This window comes from Carassius gibelio, chromosome A4, assembly GCF_023724105.1.
Source record: "Carassius gibelio isolate Cgi1373 ecotype wild population from Czech Republic chromosome A4, carGib1.2-hapl.c, whole genome shotgun sequence".
Lineage (NCBI taxonomy): Eukaryota > Metazoa > Chordata > Actinopteri > Cypriniformes > Cyprinidae > Carassius > Carassius gibelio.
In genome coordinates, this window is record NC_068374.1 from 12,106,564 (window position 1) to 12,125,133 (window position 18,570).

Here is an 18,570-nt window from a genome sequence, read left to right on the forward strand (position 1 = left end):
GAAGCAGGTTCTGGGCGTCCACAGAGCCAAACAGCAACTGGGGAAAAGAGGAAGACTGTGCTCTAAATTTTTCACTAGATAAATTCTCTCTCTCTCTCTCTGTCTCTCTCTCTCTCTATATATATATATATATAGAGAGAGAGAGAGAGAGAGAGAGAGAGAGAGAGAGAGAGAGAGAGTAAGATAGATGTTTTAGTATTTGATAGTTAGCTTGGATAGAGGATGTGTATGTCTATAAAGATATATATGATATACACTGATATAATAGAAATGTTCATACAAACAGCATTGTTTGTCAGGACATCATTAAAGTTTATTTTGAACTGTGACTCTTGTAACAACTACAGTATGAGAATAAACCTACTTGATGATGATTTACTCATTTTCTGTAATTAACTGGTATATTTACTAAACCATGTGAGCAATATAAATGGAAAGTTAACATAAATAAAAATTAACTAAAAAGCTCCTAATGTTTCACTCAGAATATGAACAATTCTGTTTGTTTAAATCAGGATATACATTATGGATGAGTTACTATTTTGGAGATGCATTCTTTATTAAAAAAACAACAACAACATGTCGCTCAAGCACCTTCTATGATAAGTAAATATGAGTCATTAACTAAGACTATATGAAACTATTACATGCCTCAAGTATAAATTGTTTTATTTAAAATATTACTGTTGATTATCAGCTATGTGCTAAAGATGGCAACATTTGCTCACACAAAACAAGCCAAGATTTTACACCCAGATGACTGACAGTTCCTTTAAAGTCCAGCCTCCTAAAAGTCAGTGAATAATCGACTGAAAGAAGAGCATCAAATACAGTCGCTGCTACAACCATCAACTATTCAGCAGTCTGAACTTTTGAAGTGACAACCTGAAACACCAAACGAACAAGCCCCTGATGTCTTTACACATTAACAGACAAACTGTACTAATGATTGTGTATTTTCACATGATTTTTAATAGTCATTGTGTTTATTGAGGAAATGTATTATTAGTTATTAGGGAAAGAGTTATTGTATGTTAATACATGCATTAAAACTTCCTTCATCGGGTCAAATATTGTTGCAGATGAAGAAGCAGAACTCAGTCCGCTCTGAGAGAAATGATGTGTGAGAAAATACTGATGTTATCACTGGACAAACTGGAAACAAGATCACAGATCATAACACACTGAGAATTCAGTCTGAACTCACAGGAATTGAGATTAATCATGAATACATTCAATCACACAAACATTATAACAAAGATTTGATCATTAATGACTCAAAAGCACAAGCATTTGCTCAGTTTTCAGTTGCTGTATGTAGTCTTCCAAGAAAGGAGGAACAAATGTCAATTAATTCAATCAAAAAACGTAATAAAGTAATAATAATGGACACTGGTTCCATATCATTTGTTTAGGTTTACAGTGTCCTATTTTTACACATTGTTTCAACATAATTCAGTGTTAATTATATTCAATATGTACATGCTCTATTTAAGTTACCTTAACATAATTCAGTCATGTTAATTTTATTAATAAAAACACATTATTTCTATGCAAACTAATACATTTATCTTTATTTAATTTGTTAAATTGTAATAGTTTTACGTTGTTAATGTTTTGTTTAAAAAATGTAATTTGCTTTAAGTAAATTTTTTAAATCATTGTCAAAAAGTTTTCAAATTCCTTGCTTTTTTTCATGATTATTTTACTTTTATGTAAAGCATTTTCAATAACCATTTGTGTACGAAATGTGCTTTATAAGTAAACTTGCCTTGATCTCATGGTTTTTCACTGTTAATTGAAAGTAACATGACACGGTTGTTTTGAATCACACTTCGGAGCAGTGGTACGAAACGCCTAAGCTTCGGATCTCGACACTGCATCGAAATGTCAATTTCAAATCAGCTATTTCTAACAAGAAGTGACACGTTTTTAAATATTATTTATAAACTTGAATGATTCTGGACTTTTGACAAAAAAAGGATCCAGATATAATATGAAATACAATGTGAAAACTTTACTAAAAAAATAAGAAAATGTTAATCTGAACATTTTTTAGTACAAATGTAGTAATTATGATATTATGATAAAGTATTGCTGTTTTTAAGGACATTTTCTTGCTTCTCTGTAATTTTTCTCTTGGTGCCTGTGTGAGACTGACATCTAGTGGTTTTCCTGTTTTACACAAGGCACACAAACACAGAAGGAGGAAACAGTAAACTCCTGTTCAGGGAAAGTAAAACTAAAGTGTAGTCGAGAGTTTGTGTGTTTGTGTCTCTGGATTCAAGCAGTAAAATGGCAGAAGCCAGAATTTCAGTGGATCAAAATGAGTTCATGTGGCCAGTGTGTCTGGATCTCCTGAAGGATCCTGTGACTACTTCCTGTGGACACAGTTACTGTAAGATCTGTATTACAGGCCACTGGGATCAGGAGGATCGGAAGAAAGTCTACAGCTGTCCTCAGTGCAGACAGACCTTCAGTCCAAGACCTGCTTTAGCTAGAAACACCATGCTGGCTGAAGTAGTGGAGAAACTGAAGAAGACTAAACTTCCTGCTGACTCTGACGCTGGAGCTGGAGATGTTAAGTGTGACGTCTGTACTGAAAGAAAATACAAAGCCGTCAAGTCTTGTCTGAACTGTCAGGAATCTTACTGTCAAACTCATTTTGATCATCATGAGGAGTTTCATTCACGTAAACCACACAAAGTGACAGAAGCCACTGGACGACTGCAGGAGATGATCTGCCAGAAACATGACAAGCTCCTTGAGGTTTTCTGTCTTACTGATCAGAAATGTTTATGTGTGCTGTGTATAGATGATCATAAAAACCACAACACTATATCAGCTACAGCACAAAGGACAGAAAATCAGGTATGAACGGATTCCAGTAATATCACTGAAAAACATGACGATTTACGAGTTACTAACTCTAATGTTATTTTGATACATGACATTCTTTGTTCCCGAGGAACACAGAAAAAGTTATTTTGTAGAATGTCTCATCTACACACATTTAAAGGGGGGGTGAAATGCTCATTTTCACTCTATATCCTGTTAATCTTGAGTACCTATAGAGTAGTACTGCATCCTTCATAACTCCAAAAAGTCTTTAGTTTTATTATATTCATAAGAGAAAGATAGTCTGTACCGATTTTTCCCGGAAAAGCACGACCGGCTGGAGGCGTGACGTGTGGGCGGAGCTAAAGAATCACGAGCGTGAGTAGGCTTTTGCGTTGAGAGCATGTGGAAACTGTGACATTACCGTGAGGAAAAAACATCATCCAAAACAAACCATGGCTAACAGTCAGGGTTGTCTTGCCCTGGCAACCAAAAACACTCATTTTGTGACATTTCGCGACGCTCTCGCTCTGATCAGTGATTGTCTGTGCACAGCCTCTCTCTGCTCTGCTATACGGGAGCGCGCTCTTCCAGCAGAAGTGCCTCAGGACCCATATAAGGAAATTCTGCTCCATCTAACGTCACACAGAGCCATACTCGAAAAAAAAAACTTTCTGAAACTTGTGACAAACCGGAAGGAGTATTTTTGGAACAGAAATACTCCTTCAAACGTACAACTTAATTTTTCAGAATCAGAATCAGAATCAGAATGAGCTTTATTGCCAGGTATGTACACATACGAGGAATTTGTTTTCGTGACAGAAGCTCCGCAGTACAACAGAATGACAGCGACAGAACATAAAACACATAATAAAAGAATAAAAAATACAAATAAGTAGATAGTGAATAACAATATACAAATGACAATTGTAGGCAAGTATATTACAAAATGAAGTTATGTATGTACATATATATTGTGTGCAAAATTTAAGTGTATACTAAGTGTATACTAAGTGTATACTAAGTGTATAGTTTTGAAACTTTGTCCATGTTTAGCATGGGAATCCAACTATTTAACAGTGTGAAAAACTCAGTATGCATGAAATAGCATTTCACCCCCCCTTTAAAGTCAATGGGGTCAATATTCACACTTCAATCTTTGATCAGTTGATCGTTTTCATCTTGTGATATGCAAGAACCAATGAGGTTTAAAGTTGTTGATGCATAAACATATCTGGTTCTAGAAACAGAAACATTATTCAGAATGCAAGAGAAAATGCGTTTGAAAGAACATGACAGTCAACAAATAAAAGCATTTTATTAAATGCACTATTCATTATATCTATTTAACTTGTTAGTGTTGTCTCGTATTGTACTGTATTTTAATAAAATGTCTTGAAAACAAGATATGACAGCTAAATGTTATATTTCAACAGTGTATTAGAATATACAAATAATTGCATAATTCAAATGTTGATGGTGAGCAAGTCACTCACACTGGAGTCTTCTAACTAGCCTTGGCGTTTATTTTATGCCTAAGTGGTATATCTACATCCGTGGAGCATGTCTTCTCGTTAACTAATGGATCATGGACAGCAGAAAAATCCCAACCAATAGCAATGAAGGCAATGCTTTCCATTTTCTTTTTCATTTCTTATATGCAGTTGTAGCCAAAAGTGATGTCCAGTGAGGATATTCCTTTATTTGCTTTAGATGATCTTACAAGATCAAAAAATATATAGAAAATCAAAAGGCTCACAGGAAAGTGAGTGAAACACACACACAAACACACATTTTCATCAAATAATTTGAATAAATGGACACGGCTTATGATAAAGAAAAAAAAAATACAACAGTATTGTTTCTTCAGTAATACCACAGTAATATTTTATTCTCTTTCAGAACAAAAACATTAATTATTATTTTTTCAATAAATCTTAAACATGCTTTATGAAAACGCTTAAATTAGGTCAAGTCAACACGTATATTTAATGACTGTTTAGTAATATTTATTAACATTCTAAGTAAATTTAATGAACTAAAATATCTCAATATCATCTTTTGGTTACACAAATATGGTCTGGTATACCTTGGCCTAAAAAGGCTAGATTGACAATCTCAGTATCCCAACGAGACACTGCGTCCTCTAGAAGTCACTATGAGGGAACATAGCTAAGGGGGCGAGGAGAACATAATATCCACTTCTTCGTCTGAAGGAGATGAACCAGGAGTCCCAGAGGCATGGCAAGTGTCTTAATCCCTCTCAGGGAACCATGGTTACATGCATAACCTGAGACATTCCCTCTTGAGGGAACTCGCACTACATCCTCTGAAAGACACTATTGTCACGAAACGCACACACAAACAGGAAGATCCAGTAGCAGTGTTTATTGGTTTATCTAGAAACATAAATCAGCCAGGCAAAGGTCGAAAATCAGGTAAGCAGTCTAGAAAACAAGAAACATAAACAATGGCAAGGAAATACAAAATACAGGGAGACATTAAACAAGGACTCCATGACAATGACAGAAACAAACTGGGTGCAAACAATGTGAGTGGGAACAGCTGTGTGCAATGAACAGTCATTAGTCCAGATAAAGGCTTGTGTGAAATGCAGTACTGAAGTGGTGTGATGATATGGGGAAGTTAGACCTCTGGTGGACACCCAGGGATACACAATCAAGACACTGTGACAACTATGGGGAATATAATACCAAATCTTCCATGCTGAGGGGGGTGCATGCCTTGTTATCACAAAGGCAAGCACTAACAAACAACAGTTTAATGTGACATTAACTATTATCCATTCTTCGTCCAGATGCAGTTGAAGGAGCTGCAGAAGCAGTTAGAGGAGAGCATCCAGCAGAGAGAGAAAGATCTCCAGCAGCTGAGAGAGACTGTGGAGTCTCATAAGGTGAGTCTGGAGAAGAAGAGAAGTTTGTCTCAGTCTCAGTTCAGACTCACTGAAGCTGAATCACTGTGTGTCCTAACAGCGCTCTGCACAGACAGCAGTGGAGGACAGTGAGAAGATCTTTACTGAGCTCATCCGCTCCATTAAGAGAAGCCGCTCTGAGCTGATACGACTGATCAGAGATCAGGAAAAGACTGCAGTGAGTCGAGCTGAAGAACGACTGGAGCGACTGGAGCAGGAGATCAATGATCTGAGGAGGAGAGACGCTGAGCTGGAGCAGCTTTCACACACATTCTGTTCCTGCAGGTAATACAGATCTAGAAGAACCGGATCAGAGTGAACTTGAGCAGATCCTGCTGTGACAGAGACTCGCAGAAAAACATTTCGTGAGTGCAGAATGAGTCTTTGCCTGCCGTTTTATCAGGAATTCTGTCAGGTGATGTTAAATTTTTTTGAATAATCTTCAATCTATTTATAGACTTGAAACGTATTTTCTTAGCAAATGTACTCAATCCTACAATGTGACACCACATTACTTGTTACACTGACAGTATGTTCTTAGAAGATGTTTTACTATTCAGATCCATAAAAAATGCATTTCAGCCCACCAAAATAGGTGGGAAGGCTGCCTATATAAGTCAGAGCTGAATTTCATTAATTTGATATTTCTCCTTCAGCGCGAAGTTCATCTTCTTGTTGTACTCCGAAGTAGAACTAAGAAGCCTGTTACTCGCTGTAGAAGTGCCCTGGCAGCAGAAAGATGCTCTTCCCTCAGCGGTTTCCTGATATGGCTATCTAGCAAACCTAAAAGAGCAAATTATGAGCAAATTTCCTGCTATGTTTGATTCAAAATGTTGTGCCATGATTGTGGCTTGTGCAGGGTAGCCCTGGATGCCTCGGACGGGGACCATGAGTGTGCCACTTGCCTGGGCCACACCCAGGCAGAGATTGTGTTCGTTGAGACAGACTGCTCTCACTGCGATAGCATGAGTCTCACCTTCCTTCCCTTGAGGATCATTGTCTTTCATGATAGCGGCCCGCCCCAGGGGTCTCCCATTTCTCCACTCTCAGGAGCCTTAGAGAAAGAAACAGCAGCATCAGAGGGCTGAACATTCGGGCTTTGCGTAATGCTTTACCATTGCTTAGAAGTTGTCACAAACAATGCGCCACTTCCTGCCCAAGTGTTCCAACCCAGCAGCTGCTTCAAGTCTCCAAGAGGCTATGCCTTCTCAACAGCCTGAAAAGCCTGCTCTGTTGCCTGCTCAACTCAAACCAGAGCCTGAGCTCCAACGGCGCACTCAAGCCACCAAGCACTATCCCTTCCCCATGAGCCAGGGCCCCCACCAGAGTTCCAAAAGCCTTCCCGACTTATTTTTCAGCATTAATATTGTAGATGTGTTGAATTTCACTGTATAGTATGTCTATATTACACAACGTACATTGCCTTATTTAAAAGTGTCATTAACTGAAACATTGAGTTATAATATTTGAAGTAATTTTCATACAGTGGCAGATAACAAAACGTCATTAATAGGTGGGCCTGGTGATTTTACGGAGGGGCCTCAGGTTTTTTAATCTTATACACCTGATTCCCGGGCACTGTATTATAGAGCATTCACACTACGTGCGGATGCGGTCCAGCGATACGTTCCATGTGCGGTGCAGTGCAGAGATCGTTTCCGCACCGAGTCTATTTCTGATGTGCTGTATGCGCTGAATTAAAGTGACAGGCTGACAGTGCATGGTTCGTGGTCAAAATGAACACAGATTGACATGAAAATATAATAATCTCATCATAAATGCGTTTAATTAAATAAAATGTAGTAATCTCCACATAAATGCATTTAATTTAATTATACTCTTTTACACAGTCATCTTTTATACTTTAGGACCGGGGTAAAGCAAGGAAAAATAAAATTTACTTCAACAAGGCGACATAATGAACAACTCTCGTCTCATTCATGGTGGAGGTGAAAAAACAATTTCTTTGTGACATGCAATATTTATTGTATTATAACTTAAATGCAAAAGAAAAGGCATGATAGTCTGCTGTTTTTATCAATTTTAAGTTTTAATTTGAAATGTTTGCGATTTTAATATAAGTACTACATGGTTAAATATTTTACCACTTGTTTGAGCAACTTAATATATAAATCTATATAAGTAGCGCTGAATAATACGTTGTTTAAATTGTGTTAAAACGTCTATTAAAGAGTGTATGTACAAAGAGAATCGCAATGCTTACAAACTTTTTATTTAATTTAATTTTTTTTACTTTTTTTTAATAAAAGTTTCTGATAACTTCTGGATTTGAAATACAAATAGTGAGTATGTGTTTGTGGTAGAGTACAGTCGTGGATCAGTCACACACTGCACACACGAAGTATGTGTGTTTCACAGTGTAACAGTGGCGTTACGCCACTTTTAAATCAGTGCGCGCATGGAGAGCGTGTGGCCAGCCCGTGCAGAAAAAAAATTCACAAAAGAACGAGCTGATTCTGTATTTTAAAAAGAATCATGACAGAAGAAAAAAGGTATGCTATGTGTTATATATTCACAAGGCAAACAACCAAATGCTATCAAACATTTTTTTATTGGTGTTCAGGTCACACACAGATTACAATCACAGCTAATCTGAGTGGGCCACTAGTCAATCCCATAAATCCATAAATCCACACCTGTTTTCATCATTTTGAAAAATAACAAATATTGTATTTACTTGCTTTGCAAACATTCCCATAAACACTCATAATCACTCTCCTAGTCTCCTGTCTTCTAATCACTATTAGCAATTACATTTTAATACATCCATCTAAAACCAAATATATTCTTAGTGCATTTATGGAAAAAAGAGCAGGCCACAAATGTGCAGTATATATATATATTTTTTTTTCATATTGTTCCAGTGAAATACAAAAGAACAAAGAAAATATAAAGGTAGAAAATAATTTAGTGGACTGAGCGCTTGCCATAGATATTCATTTTATATCATGTCAGCAGGATGTTCAATAACAGTATATCATTGTTTGCATATTTCAAACTTGTTTTACCCCTAAGAAGAACAAAAATGAACTTTGCCATAAGTAAATTGGGTCCTTAACGATAAGTCAACAAGAGCTGCAAAAATCTAACAGTATTACAGGTTACTGGGTGATGCGTGGAGGTCATGAGTTTTGATTTGTTTGTTTTTTTTTTTTGTTTTTTTTTTGAGTTTCCAGTCTCTCTCATCACCTCCTGAATCTAAACATGATCCCATCATTCCCTTCAGTTCTCTCTTCTCTTTTGATGGTGTGAGAGAATCTGTCCATCATCTGAGAGACAAACTGGAGGATTTCTGCAAAAAGGGCCTCAAAAAGATCTCAGACAGAGGTGAAGAACTGGTAATTCATCTGCTCTCAGAAATGAGTCCATCATCATCTTACACTGTTCATGTCTGTTGATTTCCACAGGCACATTCACCACCTTTATTCCCTGGACCAAGAACGACTTCCTACAGTGTAAGTCACAAACAGAAAACCTCACCTTATGTTCATGTTCTTCCTTCATAAGGTAATAGAAAACATGATATGCCGCGTTTCCACCGAGATTACCCGGAACATGAATTAGAACCCGGTTTGTTCTTTGAAAAGAACCGGAACCGTCAGCAATTTCTAAGTTTCGGTCACGAAAACGGTACTGGTGCAAAATGCAGTTTCATAACAAGGTTCGGGAGGAGCATGTCAGATACCTAGCCTAATTAACACAGGTGGAGCCACTTAATATAATCAACCTTAGGGTATAAATACAGCTGAATTTGCCTACCTGTCTCCATTGATGGTTCGTCAGCATCCCCCCTCCGTCCCCATCTCCTCCACTAGAGTTCATTTTACACTTTTACATTTACGGGGGGGGGTACTCTAGGTTCGGGCCATTCCCGAGCTCGGAGCCCCTTCCCCGGACAGCACGCCAAACATGCACTATAATACTTCCGCTAATTATATGTAAAGGTGAACTCGTGAAACGTGACCAAGCACTGTGAGCAGCCTTGTGCCAGTGTTCTGAATATTTGGCGTTTCCTGTAAACGCAGCGGTTCTCAATTCCAGTCCTCGCGCTCCACTGCTCTGCATATTTTTCATGGTTCTCTTTGTTAACAGACCTGATTCAGATAATCAGCTCGTTAGAAATGAACTCCGTGCATAAGCAGTGTTCCAATTGTTCATAGCTCCCTACTCCCAGGCAGGGGAAATCTGTTGAAGTTTACATGACACCGAAACATTCATTCACTGATTTGTGCTGTGCAGCGTCTTTAAACATGGACAGCTGTGACATAATATACCTCTTTATATCAATACAATTTAAACTCACGTCTTGCACACTTCAGTACACTTTGATTGGAATATATAGCTACGGTGCTTCGAACTGGAATCATGGCTGAATACCCTGTGATGTCCACTTCGCAGAGCACTTATGTTCGAATAGAACAAATGTCTGAAGCGCTAAGAGAAATGTTCAAAATGTGCAGAGCAGTGGGACGCGAGGACTGCAATTGAGATTCGCTGCGGCGTAAAGGATGTGCACTCGTGCCTTTGATAACTGTGAACATCATTTTGTATGACTGTACATCTAACGGCAGCGTGCTGCACCTGCCGCCACTAAATTACATTATATTTGTCCCATATTGTCATTAATATACATACTGGCTTCAACTTGGACCACTAAATAAATAGACTGCTTTTGTTATACTAGTATGAGGGTTAGATTATTTAATGTACAGGTAATTTCAAGAGTAATAGAAAATGTTTATTTTAATGCATTTTAAATGTTTAAATATGTGGAAACCACTCATTGCGTCACACTATCTCCTGACTGCATTATTATTTGTAAAATAGGGACTTTATGGAGAGTGTGTATACATGTTTAAGTTTAACCATTTATATTTCATTAATTAAGGGAAATTAACAAGTGTCTCAGCCCTCAAGGGACTATTTGGCCAACAAGCTTATTCCTGCTTGAAAAGCAAAACGTTATTGATAGTGTAAAAAACATCAACTTTGAAACACATGCTGTTTGATGGACTAGCATTACTCAACATTACTTACTACCTTCAAGCAACGCTACATTCAGTGAAGGTAAAATAGTAAAAAACATGGTTCATTTAAATGAAACCAGAAGCCGAACCAGAAAATTTCTAAAAATACCACAATACTTATGAAGATCTGTACACTGTAATATATGTTGCATTTTGACATTGCCAACCTTTAAATTAAGTTGACAGTAAGTAATAAACAGTATTGAGCATTGAGTAGTTGAGTATTGTGCATTTTTCCTTGCCACTATTTCTTAATAAATGTTTAATGATTTTAATGGAACCGGAACCGTTAGGTGGAACCGGAACCAGAATCGGAACCGGAAAATTTCTAACAATTCCCAACCCTAGGTGACGTAGGTCTGTGCGCGTTTCTCATTACAAATTCTGTACTTGTATTGATAACATCAGTTAGGTCACCTTGACTACTGCAATTTTCCTCACTGTACATTTACAATAAAACGAATTATGATATAAAAATACCACTGCCTCCTTTCGTTTTCATTTAAACATAATAACAGCTGCAGACATGTACTTAGTTCAGGGATATGTATATATATATATATATATATATATATATATATATATATATATATATATATATATATATATATATATATATATACAGCCATTATAATGAAACGAAGTATATCAATTTGCCTTTTTTATCTCCACTTTAACATTTAGATAAATTGAATACAGACCAAAAATTACCTGTTAGATTTACCTATACAATTTATATTTTATGTTTAACCACTAAAGAGACATCAGAGCCAGCGGCACATATCAAAAGGTCTAGCCGAGGTGAGGCTGCTTTCTGCGGATACATGAGGACTGAGCTCCCACTGATCGAGTGGAGCTCACTGTCTCCAAACTTGATGAAACACATTTTTAAATAGGACCTGTCTTTATAAATAAACAACAGATTTTAGTTTTAAACAACTACATTCTTGCGTGAAATAGTTTTAAAATTACATTTCATGACACAATAACAGTAATATTTTGAAAAAGATCCGAATAAATGGTGGTCGAAACAGTGCTGCGTGAAGTCAACCAATCAGGATGTTTATCGCCCAAGTCCCGCCCCCAAAAGTTCAGGGCATTTTTTTACCCAGAACTTTATTTAGTTCCTGGTATCTGCGATTGAAACATCTCCTAACTGATAACACAATTGTACAGGATATCAGTAATTGTACTGAGGCACTGCTGATACACTGATCAGCAGTGGTTCATATAATGCAAGTCAATGGCTGCTGGCACTTTGAGAGACCAAAAAACATATACAGGCAAATCTAAATTAATACTAATAAATTAATGTTTGTAATGTATTACGTATTAGATGCACGAAACTCACATACTAACAGGCTTTCATGTGCGCCTTGAATTTGTTTGTCCTGAAGCTCATGGCTGCGGTTAAATGTACTTTTCTGATACCAAATTGATGTAAACTAAGTCGGTTATGTTTTCCAGAACAGGACGAAACATCTGATATGTGGAAATAGATCTGTACATTCGTGTAAATGCAGTTTATTAAAGCTGCCAGTGCCTATGATATTATCAGTATTAATTAAATGGCAATAATGCTGAGAAAAAATAAAAACCCATAACTATGATTATAACACACACACTGTGAAAAGTGGGGACATCCCATAGGTGTAATGGTTTAATACTATACAAACTGTATACTCTATGGCCCTACACCACCAACCCTACACCTAACCCTAACAGGAAACTTTGTGCATTTTTACTTTCTTAAAAAAAAAACAATTCTGTATGATTTATAACTGATTTGAAAAATGGGGACATGGCTTATATCCTCATAAGTCACCCGCTCCTTGCAATAACTGTGTCATACCCATGTCATTATACAGAGTTGTGGTCTTATATGTCACAAAAACAAGAGCGCATGCTCTCTCTCACACACACACACACACACACACAAACTCTCTAACTATTAGGCCACGACTTCTCCAGACCTGTGAATGCACATCAGGACCATTTGCTCTGTTGTAGTGGTTGACCGATAAATTGCCAAGGCCAATATATCGGTTGATAATTGCCCGTTTTCCAATATTGACGTACACCGATACGTTTTTCTGTTTGAGGCAGAATATTGATTTTGACTGTACTGAAACAACAGTTTGTCAGAGAGTCGTCACTGTCACTGCAGTCACCATCCAGGACAATTTTCCGATCACAGTCACCTGAGAATACTGATTACCCACACCTGTTGTCACCAATCAAGCCAAACCACATATGCACACACTTCCCAGTTACTCACCATCCGGTCTACCATTCGCGTCCTTGGACTGATCTGGACTCTCTGAGCGATACTCACCAGGAAAGACTTATCTGTTAAATCTCTCACAATCATCCAACGACTCCACTGATCCTGTTCAGCAATCTCCTACGAATCTGCAAAAGAGACACACCATCAGTCCTCAGATAAGCACACCAGTAACCTTCATTGTGTTGTTCCTCACCTGCATTCACTTCACCAGTTCCTCCATCTGAAATACCTGTCAATAAACTTACCTGTTTGCACTTACCTGTTGTTTCCAGTCTGATTTGTGACAGTTGTTCATCAAGTTGTACAAAAATAAGTTCTTAATAAAAAAAAAAAATTGCCAGTGATAAAACATTCCCTTATGTAAAAGGTAAATATCCTCAAGGTAAATTGAAGTATTGCACTACTCAAATCATTAATGGAATTAAAAGAAAAATTAATAAAAGAACATCCTTTGAACATCCTCTGTATACTTGAAATTTGAATACAACATAACTTCTGGTGAAATGCCATTCTTTCCCATGTGACTTCTCTCACTGTAATGCAGGCCATGAGGTCTTCAAAATAGAGCTGTAATCGGACCTTAAAAGTTAGGCCCTACAGGACCCGAGCCCGACAAGTACATTTTGATTGACAGCTTTTTTAAAGCCCGAACCCGTTTACAGCCCGACATTATTCAAATGTGCGCACGCACACAGCTCTATTGCCTTTTGTCAACAATGAGTAATTAATTCATGTTTTAACATAATTTACTCATAACTAACATAGACTAGACCACTTGGAAGTCGGAATAAAGAAATAAAATAAGTCCTCTGTAACATCATAACATCTCAGCATTCTAGACATAGGCTCATTTAACCTATAAATAGACCAACGCACCAATAAAAACGAGTCATTTAAAAAAAAAAAATTAAGATAAATTTTAAATTAAGATGGGTATTTGGCAATAACGAAATTAACCCCTTACTAGTAACCCCCCTTTTTTGGCATGGAGACCGAAATTACATACCCAAAATAAAAAGGTTTCTGCTCATGATTCTTTCTGACTAGATAGATAATCAACCTTTGTTCACAAAGCTGACACTTTAAAGTTTACTGTTCAGGAATCTGAATCACTCAGACTGTTATGATAATAGAGATATATAAGCTCAAACATAAAAACAAAAATAAAAATATTAAAAACATATGTTTTAAATGTATTTAAAAAAATGTTGATGTAGGAAATGAGTTTGAAAACACAGTGTAGCTAAGGCCACAAGTCTTCCAAGACTTCCTAAAAAATATCATAATCGAATCTGTAAAACTGTGAATTTTATGAAATATTTTCTAAGGCCATGTCATGTGTGTTTTTAGAGAAGGCTAATCAGATTGATTTATGGCCCTTGTCATCTCTGTAAGATCTCACATGTAAACTTTCCTGTGCTCTTTGTGTATGTTTCACTGTTGAAAACTGCCCGAATCATGATTGTATTGTTCTCACCAAACGGTTCTTTCACACCTCCGCCAAGTATGACACATTATCCGCATTATTCTTTTATCATTATTCTTTTGTTTTTATTCCACCTTTATTAGCCTTGATTGTGGTTTTTCAGGCTTTACAAAGCAACAAAGCAGCGATCTCACTTCAGTCTCTCTTTGCATTTAGCCCTTATTTATCAAAAGTCTTACTATAAAAATACAACAAAACATTTTCTTACGACCTTACGTGAATTATTGAGACAAAAATGCATTATGAAGAAGAAAAGCACCTGCTATTAGTAGCATTGGTGCTAACGTTAGCATCAAGCTACATCTGACAATTTATGAAATTATTAGTACACTTTTACTCAAAACTCACTTTAAACCCCGATCGAGTGTTTATAATAACTTCCTTTAGCGATCAGGGGTGGAATTTGGTCGTTTACTGTTGTAAAAATATGTTATTTGTAGCCTTTTTCATCGCTGCACAAGTTAGCATTTCCGATGTACATTTTCGATTTTTTTTTATAAAAACGCCCCAGATCTCAAGAAATTCTCATACCAAGCTTTACTATCGTAATCGCGGGTTTATTATTCGGATATTTTGTGTGTACAGAGGTGTTTCAGTGTTGTTTTGGCTAGATAACTACCAGGAAGTGTGCAGGAAGCATGTGACACGATGGGGCGGTGTCCATATATGACACTGTAAGATTGACGTTTGAAAGACCCAATCAGAGTCTGAGTCACACACCGCACGAGCTGTGACTACTGCACGCACACACAGAGATCGCTGGGAGAGGCTGTTTATCATCTGATCGCGTAAATCCGTGGAAAATGAATAGAAATGACGATTCTGTCTGAAGAAATATGAAGTAAACATCAGTAAATATATCCATATATCTCCGCAGATATGCATCTTTGGTCTGTAAATCCTTATTGACGCTGTTCAGTGAGTCTATGTGAACACAAATAAACCGCTCTTGACGTGACTGAATATGAGTGAGTTGTGAATTTCTATTCAAAATGTGGCATAATACGGATTTATTATTTTGCACTCCTGACATAAATCACTAAATATCTGTCACTGCAACAATGTTTTATCAAAATATTGGTCAAATATCGAAGCTTGAGTCTTTAAACTTTCCATTGATGCACAGTTTGTCCAGATGAAGTCAGACAGTGATGTTTAATGTGCTGTGAAAGTGAAACAATAATAAACTGGGGCCGTCAGCGATGTTTGCACGCAAAGGGGTTAAGATAAAGGCTCCGCCGGATTTGCTTTATTTAATAAAAGAATAATGCCAACATTAGCGTAAACACTCTGTCAACATTATGCATTTAAGACTCAATGAATATTTAGTTATCATTTGAAAAACCTTTTTGTGGAGGAAAATGACTGAATCCACTGTACATGTCTTCAGTGCGTTCCTGCGCTCACTGATGGTGCGTCATTATTCACTCATTATTCTCATTATAAACATGGTCAAAACTTTTCCACACCTCAGAGTTTGCTTTAGTTGCTGGTGCAACCAAAACGTAATCACCAGAGGCAAGCCTCCGTTACACCTACTCAGCGTTCATTTTCGCATCTTTCTTGTGCTAATCGAAACATATCACATGACGGCTCGTTTACCTCGCAAAATCACTCTCAAAGTGATGATAACTGTTGACTTGCATTATATGAAACACCAAGGACCATGGTTTCAACAAAAAAAATTATTTACTGTTCTGCTGAAGAAACAAATCTTACATCTTAGCTGTAGTTCACTCACCTGAAGATAAGTAAATGAACAGCAAATGTTCATTTTTGGGGTGAACTATGCCATTAAAAGATCAAATAGATTAATAATTCCATGTTCATATGTTTTTGTTTTCTCCCTCAGATTCACACCAGCTCACTATGGATCTGAACACAGTGAATAAACGTCTCTGTCTGGCTGCAGGGAACAGAGAGATTACATATACTGACAAAGTCCAGCCGTATCCTGATCATCCAGACAGATTTGATGAATATAATCCTCAGGTGTTGTGTAGAAAGAGTGTGTGTGGACACTGTTACTGGGAGATTGAGTGGAGTGGGATTGTGTGTATATCAGTGTCATATAAGAGCATCAACAGGAAGGGACAGGGTAAAGAATGTTGGTTTGGATCTAATGATCAGTCCTGGAGTTTGATCTGCTCTCCCTCCAGTTACTCATTCAGACACAATAACAAAGAAACTCATATCCCTGTGAAGCCCATCATCAGGAGAATAGGAGTGTTTGTGGATCACAGTGGAGGAACTCTGTCCTTCTACAGCATCTCCAGAAACACAATGAGCCTCATCCACACAGTCCAGACCACATTCACTCAGCCGCTCTATCCTGGGTTTGGGGTGTATCATGGGTTTTCCTTTTATACTGGATTGACGGTTCATTCTGGAAGTACTAGGGCTGATTATAAATCATCACTGAAACTGTGTGAATGAATCAGAATAGATTGTAGAGAAATTCTACCCATAATGCTTTGAGCTGCATGATAAATCAGTAACAGTGAGATGTTATAGAGTCTCTTCATGACATTAATACTGCAGCTGAACTTCTGTCACTAAAATAACAGTCAGAATTAGTGTAATAAATCCTCACATAGAAGGTAAAATCCGTGTGTGTGTTTGTGTCTTGCTGAGTGACGATGTGTAACTGCTTTATTTATATGAATAAGTAATACCTCAGATATAATGCAAATATGAATAATTTGTAATAAGGTGAAAGTGGAAATATTTGTGATTAATTATAACTGGTTATAATTAAGTTTTCTGACTGAGTTAGGTCATTATAGCCTTTGCTCTTCTTTACATTTGCTTATTATAATTTACCATATGTTATTCCATAGTATCATACAATTGTAGTTCATGGTAACCACAGGTAAAACCAAGAATCATGCTTCACTAAACAGTAATAAAATAAATGTTTTCTATAAATGTCTGAAATTCATGAAAAATAGTAACCTCACATTTAGTATGGATAAAAATGCAAAAACTACCATAGCTTCATATGAAAAAAGAATTATATCATTACATTCCTGTAACAGTTAATACAGCCCCTAATAATTTTTCTGATCAATTTGATAACAGCTGAATAACTTTAGTTTAATGAAAATGCATATTTTTCCACATAATGACCATGTTGTTGTTTTTTAAACACATAAATATAAAACGTTTTTTCGCACTGATTCAGGACCTTAATGATGGGCCAATGAACCTGGTTGCCAACTTGCGTGAGGCTACCCTGAGAGGCAGGTCCTTGGTGGAGAGCCATAACCTTTGACCACACACATAATGGGGAGCAGGGGCCTGGTGACAATCAGTCGCTGCTTTGGTCCACCTATTAGCTTGGGCCAAAGCCACTTTAACCCTTTTCCAGGAGCGTCGACACTGTCGGACAAAAGCCAAAGCAGATAGGACCGCAGCTTCGGGTTCCTGTGTAGTAAACAAGGGAGGCTGATAATTGACAGAAGACTGGAATGGGGACATACCTGTGGCAGAAGCCGGAAGGGAGTTAGGAACTCCCTCCAAAACTGGGAGACAAACTGGGGACCCCTATCAGAGACCATGTGGGCCAGAAGACCATGAATCCAGAACATGTGATCAACCATCACCTGAGCAGTCTCCTTGGCTGAGGGGAGCTCGGGAAGGGGAATGAAATGGGCCGCCTTGGAGAAAGGTCCACCACCGTGAGAATGACGGTGTTACCCTTATTTCAGGGAGGCCAGTGACAAAATTAAGGGCCAAATGTGACCATGGGCGAGAAGGGATGGGCAACGGGTGGAGCAGACCAACTGTACACTGGCATCCTCCCACAAGTGATCCTCTGGGATGTTAAAGGTTTTTTTTTTTTTTGTTGTTGTTGTTTTTTCCTGCATTTCAGATCCATTATTCATGTGTGTAAGGTATACAGTAGGTGGCGGTAATACTCCTAAGGAGTGAACGGCCATAAAACGGAAGGAAGAAGAAGAAGAAGCAGCAGCGATTG

At 37.5% G+C, this 18,570-nt stretch overlaps 1 protein-coding gene across 1 annotated transcript; it reads left to right on the plus strand.

Annotated features, from left to right (window-relative positions):
* Positions 1–2,270: 2,270 nt before the first annotated feature.
* Positions 2,271–17,151, plus strand: LOC127970553 (tripartite motif-containing protein 16-like). The gene is made up of 7 exons (XM_052573173.1): positions 2,271–2,871; positions 5,657–5,752; positions 5,832–6,055; positions 6,630–6,797; positions 8,961–9,118; positions 9,199–9,246; positions 16,444–17,151. The coding sequence occupies exons 1-7, from the start codon at positions 2,296–2,298 to the stop codon at positions 17,025–17,027; spliced, it is 1,854 nt and encodes a 617-aa protein (XP_052429133.1). The 5' UTR covers positions 2,271–2,295; the 3' UTR covers positions 17,028–17,151.
* Positions 17,152–18,570: the final 1,419 nt, after the last annotated feature.

Bases quoted from the DNA above. Each gene is read 5' to 3' on its own strand.
- LOC127970553 (XM_052573173.1), top strand. From the start codon at position 2,296: ATGGCAGAAGCCAGAATTTCAGTGGATCAAAATGAGTTCATGTGGCCA. The intron at 2,872-5,656 runs GTATGAACGGAT...TTCTTCGTCCAG, and splicing joins CACAAAGGACAGAAAATCAG to ATGCAGTTGAAGGAGCTGCA. The intron at 9,119-9,198 runs GTGAAGAACTGG...TGATTTCCACAG, and splicing joins CAAAAAGATCTCAGACAGAG to GCACATTCACCACCTTTATT.